The 7813-nt window shown below is 39.5% G+C and overlaps 1 protein-coding gene across 7 annotated transcripts in view; it reads left to right on the forward strand.

The window, feature by feature from the left end:
- The window catches only part of snx16 (sorting nexin 16), a 14285-nt gene extending 9837 nt beyond the window's left edge, over positions 1–4448 (forward strand). For 6 of the 7 annotated variants that reach the window (XM_020608897.1, XM_020608898.1, XM_020608893.1 and 3 more), the window contains exon 8: positions 3825–4448. In XM_020608897.1, coding sequence (XP_020464553.1) covers positions 3825–3927 — 103 coding nt within the window. In that variant the 3' untranslated portion in view covers positions 3928–4448. Of the gene's footprint in view, positions 1–1627; positions 1666–3824 lie in introns of all 7 variants that reach the window. The other variant, XM_020608899.1, reaches the window with a different exon arrangement.
- Positions 4449–7813: the final 3365 nt, after the last annotated feature.

Here is a 7813-nt window from a genome sequence, read left to right on the forward strand (position 1 = left end):
AAGTGTACGACACATGTATGAGAAAGGAGCTGTGGTACTGTATGAGGATGTCAGGAGTGGCAGAGAAGTACGTCAGAGTAGTTCAGGATATGTATGAGAGGAGTACGACAGTAGTGAGATGTGCTGTAGGTCAGACAGAGGAGTTCAAGGTGGAGGTGGGGCTACATCAAGGATCGGCTTTGAGGCCCCTTCTTGTTTGCTATGGTGATGGACAGGTTGACAGATGAGGTCAGACAGGAATCTCCCTGGACAATGCTGTTTGCGGATGACATTGTGATCTGTAGTGAGAGCAGAGAGCAGGTGGAGGTCTGCTCTGGAAAGAAGAGGAATGAAAGTCAGTCGTGGTAAGACGGAATATATGTGTATGAACGAGAGGGAGGGAAGTGGAACGGTGAGGTTACAGGGGGCTGTGTCAAGAAAGGTGCAGGAGTTTAAGTATTGGGGGTCAACAGTCCAGTGTGACGGGGGGGTGTAGGAAAGAGGTGAAGAGGTGAGTGCAGGTGGGTTGGAGTGGGTAAAGAAAGGTGTCAGGAGTGTTGTGTGACAGAAGAGTGTCAGCAAGAATCAAAGGAAAGGTGTACAAGACAGTAGTGAGACCAGCTATGCTGTATGGGTTAGAGACTGTAGCAGTGAGGAAAAGACAAGAGGCAGAGATGGAGGTAGCAGAGATGAGGATGTTGAGGTTCTGTTTAGGAGTGACCAGGATGGACAGGATTAGGAATGAGCACATCAGAGGGACAGCTCAGGTCGGCTGTTTTGGGGACAAGGTCAGAGAGGCCAGATTGAGATGGTTTGGACATGTGCAGAGGAAGGATAGTGGTTATATTGGTAGAAGGATGTTGGAGATGGAGCTGCCAGGCAAGAGGTCAAGAGGAAGGCCAAACAGGAGATATATGGATGTGCTAAAAGAGGACATGAAGTTAACTGGGGTGAGAGTAGAGGATGCCGAGGATAGAGTTAGGTGGAAACAGATGATTCTCTGTGGTGACCCCTAACGGGAACAGCCGAAAGAAGAAGAAGATAGGCCTCTGATCCAGTTCTGTTGCTGACCCTCACTGAAGGAAAAAGGCTCAGAGTTTTTCAGTGTGCTTGGCAGGTAGGTTACTCCAGTATCTTGGACAAGCTGCCATAGTTCTGTCTCACTTTTTCTGCATGTCATCCCAGATTGACTCCGTGATTAGACTCCGTGTTCTTCTCGTCTCTGAGAGTTGTTCTTTACAACTCTGGCTGGATTTTTGGGCTTGTCATGCTGCAGAATGAATTTGGGATTGATCAAATGCCTTCTTCATGGTGTTGTGTTATGGATAAGAGTCCAAGCATTTAAAGCGCTCAGAGGTGTTGCACAGTACTGTGTGTTTTAAAGAGGGCTTTCACGAGGAACAATTTAATCTAGGGTTTGGTCCCCAACTGAAAATGTCATGAAATATATTTTCTTGAAATTATGTCTCTAATTTTCTAATGTCAAGAACTGCATAATCCAAAGTGTCCTTTAGTGAATTTCAGCCCCAAACAAGATGAGAGATTTGAAAGTGAAATTGTTACCATCATTTTTTTCATCATAGTTGCATCTAGTTTGCTTTTTAAAATGTTTTTCCTTCCATTTTGTGTTTTTCCTCATATTTCACAGCAATGATGCCTCAGTCTGAAAAAGAACCTCCTAAAAGTGTGAGCTATTTCCTATACCGGCTCAATAGGCTGACCCTGTCTTTTTATTATTCTCTTCTTCTCATTAACATGCATCCCACTGTCAACCGCTGCACTATAATGGATGTGTCCTGTTTTTTGTCTTCTTCTTCTTATCAGGGTGCTAAAGAATGGGTTCAGATTATTTTCAAATCCAAACCATATACAGTATTTTCATGTTCCCTAACTTTGTTGGCCTTATGTACACAAACCTTAAACATGGGTGCAAACTAGTCACCTTTTGGTAAAATTTTTATTGCATCTACAAATACAGTAGCTCATACACTTGAATTATTTAGATCTTCAAAATATTTTTTGTGGGCTATGTCATCTTAATTTTCATCCAAATCATCTGCGAGTGGGCTTGCATTGACTTCACCCTGTCTTAATAGTCATATTAAAGGGCAGGTTTGGGATTTTTCAGGTTGGTCCAAATACTGACATACCCATTTGTACATGTACAGTTACTTTTAGTAACTTTTGAATTCTGACACTCTTGTTAGAAAAGCTCTGTGTACAAATCATTCAGGTAGCATCCTCCCTTATTTAGCCTACACTGACTGGTGCTGTTGCAGCTTAGTGTCCAGCAGCAGGCCATATCAGCTGTCACTGACAAACAATTATTTAAATGTATGACAGGCCAAAATGAAGCTTAATGTGTAAATAGATATTTAATTAACATTTGGTATCTTCTGATGCTATGCATATAGTATATTTAATTTTACTATGTATACTGAGCATCTGTGGTGCAGATTTTTTTTTAAGGATGAAAAGTTGCCAACAGTGCTTCAGCCACTACTCAACACTGTCTTTTCAACGTGCAATTTCTCAGAATTTTAGTAACTTTCAGAAGCTAAACAGTGAATGTAAATGGGTTCACTGAGAAAATTGAAAGGAATCAGATTAAATAAGCAGATACTGGTTCAATAAAATGCTAAAATCCTGACCGTAATTTGAGAAAGTTCAGAAAGATTTTATAGACACTGTGCCTTTTGAAAAGTGATGCATTCATCAAACACAGTGCATTTCTGTGTCAGCTGGGATTGGCTCCCGCCTCCCCTTGACCCTGTTCATGATGAGCAATATAGCTAATGGATGGATGGATCTTAGGCTGCCTTTGTTTTACTTATTTGCTCCCTCGATGGTCAGTGCAGGCTCTATCATAACTTCCTTCGTCTTAAGATACCCTAGTGTCCCACAGTATTTCTAAGGAGCCCAGTGCCATTTATTTTCTTTATTTTTCAGGTGCAAAAAATGTTTTCAGGACACTCACCGGTTTGCACCCCTGTTAATTTCAAAGGGTGACCTGAAAATGATTTGTCCCCAACACCTCTGGTGTTCATTCTCTGTACATTGTTCTGTGCTCTGTGTATCTTTTGGCTGTGTCATGCTGCTCCTCTGCATTATACTGTATGTGACTAACACATGCCGGTAGTGCCTCTCCTTCACAAGCACATGGTGGTGTGTGTTCACTGTGGCCACTGTAGGTTCTTGGATTTCAGGTTTTCCCCTTTCCTCTCCCTCATCTCTTGTCAGAGATAAAAATCTTAATTTGTATCCATCATCTGTCTGAGAGTTTTATAGCTACTCAACCTATGACAAAATTATCTGTAGCAGTAATACTGAAACCAATGTTACGTAATTTATTCAACTCATGGACTTGTGGTTTCTATGTTTTGTGACAAGAACTCCATTTCTTGTCTTTTACTCTAGCTTCTAGTAATTAAGACCTCTAATCTAAGTTCATCGTAAATTGTATTGATTCCAGCTACTGTCTACAGTATATTAATGTTATGTTATTATGTATCATGTTATAGTGGAGGTGACTGGTAGGAGAGAGAAAACCTGTCTTCCTGCAGCGGGCCTACATTACCATTCAGAGGTTTGGACACAGCCATTCAATTCAATGGGAATGTGTGTCCAAACTTGTAACTGGTAGTGTGTATCTGTTAACTTGCTGGTTTTGTGACATTATTTACAGTACGCCTTATGTCTCTTTCTACATGGATGGCTTACACGTCGGACTGTTCTTCTTGGATTCTCTGTCTGTGTGTGCATTGTCTGAAGTCTGCAGGTCGCACTGCATTAATCTGAGTCAGATGCTAAATGTGTTTTCTCTGCTGTCTTCTCCCTCTCTCCAGTGGTAGGTGTGAGGTCCAGCCAATGCAATCCTCTGCTTGTTGGTGTGGGCCGTCACTCAGCGCCTCTCCTCCAGTTATCAAGGTCACCCAGCTTTACCATTAGAAGCTGGAGGACTGATGACCAACACTGGGCTCTTTTCATTTGTACTCAGTCTCCTCCCCTACTACACCACTTATGTTGGATAGCTACTCCACACCCAACTTAGTTTTTTTTTCTGCTCTCTCCTCAACCTGCTCCCATCACCTCTCAGCAGTTGTTCCACCTTTCAGTTGGATCTGATGTAGCCTTTTTCAAAACTTGTGTGTGGGGTTAATGGGGAACGATTTTATACTGACACAACCTTATATTTCCTCTATACATTGGATCATGGGCTATTATGTGTGGCACCTACAGAAGACTTCTTCATGAAGACCTTAAGCAGCTTCTTGTAAGAGTTATATTTGGACATGGCTCTATTTCTTCAAACCTCAGACTAAGCAATTCTTAAACAGTGTGAAAATTTCTCTGTCCTCATCGTTCACTTGTGAACCTCTTATCATGGATTGAATAATTTAATCCTGTGGTGACAAAGCCAAAGTTTGGCTTCTTAGCCAGAAAGAATAAAAAGATAACTTAAAGAATCACCCCATTGCACCGGTTCATGGCTGTCACAACTGTGACAATCTACAGGAAACCAGAACAGTCATCAGTTTCTGCAGAGCTGCGTTGCCTTGTGGCCTACTTTTGACAAGGGGCCGTCTTCTCAAACCAGAGAAACGGTGCCCCCTAGCGGCCATAAAAAGTCTGGTTAAATCAAATGACTCGGGCTAAGCATTGGGAACCAGGTGGGTCTGGCAAGGTGATTGATAATTTTAGGTTTGCAGGCACTCTCTGCTGCTATTGACTGTCACTGTACTTATGGCCCTCCTTTCTTGAAAAACTTCATTGTGTTTTCACTTTCAAACTCATATCAGCATCTAGAAGCTTACATACCCTTAGGTTTTTGTTGGAAACCAAGTCATGCAAGAAGTGGTGAAAACTCTAACATACTGTACTGAGAGACATGTGGCCTATTTTTGCTCTTTGAGGAATGTAATGGTCAATATGTACATTAATACCAACATCTTTTATACATACACACAGGTATGCATTTTACAGTACCCTGATGGTTTCCTTCTTAGGCATTGATTAGACCAGTTTCAGTTATGTATATAAATATTTACAGTACTAAACATCTTACGCCTTGTCTGTTCAGTGTGTAGACTGGGCCTGGACTGAGAATCCTCTTGACATGGGTATAATTAAATGATCAGTTCTCTGAATTTGTGAAAAGACACTTGTTAAGTTTACTTGCTCCTGCTGTCTTCATGCAGATAGTTTTAGTTTTATCTGCTGAAGATTTTAAGATAACCGCTTCTAAGATTTTTGCATCTATTACCTATCTACAATTCAGATGAATGGAATTTTATTTGTGATGCTCAAAATATAGAAGAATACATTTGAAAAAATCAATAGTAATTTGTATTTCCATAAACAATGTTCCGGTTACTCAGGATACACCACAACCTTCTCATTTTACAGTTTCACTCTCTGGGAGTGGTAGCCTGACTGAAGGTGTCACTCATTCGTTTGTCATACTGGGCAGGGAGAAAAAGCCTCAGAGGCAGGATACCCCTAGAAGTAGGTAAGCAAATAGTAATGTGGGTGAAACAACCTTTTAAGAAATGTGAAAAGAAGCAATCATTTATTTATTTCAAGCCATTTGTCATCAGTGAAGGAATGCAGGATCAAAGGTGTTAAATCATAGTGATATTGGCTTACCTCATTTAAAAAAAATGATTGTGTTTTGAGCTAAGGGATGAATTAACCACTGTTCAGAGGTGAAAAAGGTGAATGTTTAGAGCAGGGCCTAATTTTCTTTGGCCTTGGCTTTATGAAGTTGAGGCTATTGAAAATAATGGGTAAAACCATAGTATGTACTGGTATTTCAAGAACTACGTGGCGTAAGTGACTGTTGAATGCTGGTGAGCCTTATGGCACAGTATCAGCATGAAGTCTATTACCAGGTGTACAAATCGCCTCCAAAAGCCATATTTTTTAGACCCCAAACCACTTGAGAGTAAAGGTTTCATATGGGTTGTGCTGGCCAGCTGTTGTTTCCTCTCTTTGCTGATGAAGTGTATAATAACCACAGCTGAAACTAGGACTGTAAAAGGTTATGTGATGCACTTTATGGATGAATGGCAACACCTAATGTTTACTAGAAATGTTTTTTTATTTATTTTTTTTTTATTTCTTTTACTGCTTCACTTGTTTGAGACAGAAACTTGCCTTGTCAATCACTGAATCTCTTTGATTTCCAACTGGATCCAGTGTTTTAAAGTGAGTGTTGATCATGTTTTGTTATGCAAGTTTGCTTTGCCTGTAATTCTAAGTGCCTTGAATATTTTTCACTTAGCCTTTCTTTTCATGAGGTTTTAAATAATACTCGTATATTTTGTTGCTTCAAATACATTGAACCATGTTTTGTAATATGAATTAATATGGAATTTTAGTTCACATAAACACCTGTAGTTGCACAATAAAAGATTTATACAAAATGATTTAGTAATATCCTGGGTTTAGGAGTAATTCACTGAAATTTACAGTTTTGTGCAGCTTACAAGGAACAGGAATTAAACACTTGGACACCATCCTGTAGAGGCTGACTTCATTCAGTGTATTTCACAGTGATCAGTCACTGAAACAGGTTCCACAGAATATCTTACATGGTACATAATGAATTGTGCACAGAAATTGTTGCTTGTATATATGGACAAAACTGAGGGGAGGTGAGCTGCTTTGTGCCAGAACATTTTAAGTAATGCTATGGTGTGCTTTGCTTCTAGAGCACGTGACACTGTGGCATTCCAATAAGCATAAATAGCTTTAACTTTGTGTGTTTGCCTCACATAAAATTTGGCATAATACCTATTTTATTAATGAATTTATGGGGGCTGAACATGTAACTGACTGCTGTACTTTTGATCAGACATCAGCATGTTTATTGGCCAGCAGTCTGCAAACATTTTGACAGCAAATACCTCTGTGTTTCTGTCTATAGACAGCTGCAAGACAAAAACTGTAGGTAATTATGGCATCCAACTGAAATATGTAAATATGCTTGAAAATAAGCCCCCATAGGTGTTGACCAGGTCAAATATTGAATATAAATATTTTACAGGATTAGCATAGTATTTAGAATACCTATAACTTGATTCCTCTACTGTGCTGAAAAGTTGTCCTCCTTACATCACTCTTGCTTGGCTCAGCTACCTCTTTTTGCTGTAACAACATTCAGCCAAATCAATATTTATATTCTTACCACCTCTATGCCACCTCTTTGGGATGCCAGCTAGTTTTAGTAGGGATTAGTCAGTGTTGGGGACACAGACCTGAGGGATACCAGTGTTCAAGATGAAAAAATATGAACTGATATTTGTCAGAATACAGTGACAACCTCCCTGATTGGCAACAGTAGCTGGTGTCTGACATGCAAAAATGTCTGTGTAGAGTGGACCTTTAAAGAATGAAGACAATTTGACTGTTGGTCATTCTGCAATATTTAATAGAATATAATGTGAGTATCAGTCAGTATTCAGTGTTTCATAATATTAACAACAGTGGTTAGGAAAAAAGATAATATAAACACATTTGTGTAACAAATATGATTTTTTTTCTTCCTTTAAACACCTTGTGACCATTCAGATTTATTTGGGGACCCAAATAATAGAATGTGAGAAATATGAAATAGGAAAGGACGTTTGAATTCACTTAAGTTAAGAAATAGTTTGTGTTCACATTGGCAAGTAAGAAGAAAAGCCCTACAAAAAGCTAACACATTATGAATGTTAAATTATTCATGTATGATATGCACTGACGAGGTATATCTTATCAGATCTAACGGTCCATTAAACTGTCTTGTTAGCGACATTGTGCAATAACAACAACAACATGCATTTATTTATCA

This window comes from Monopterus albus, unplaced genomic scaffold (genome assembly GCF_001952655.1).
Source record: "Monopterus albus unplaced genomic scaffold, M_albus_1.0 scaffold96.1, whole genome shotgun sequence".
NCBI classification, from domain to species: domain Eukaryota; kingdom Metazoa; phylum Chordata; class Actinopteri; order Synbranchiformes; family Synbranchidae; genus Monopterus; species Monopterus albus.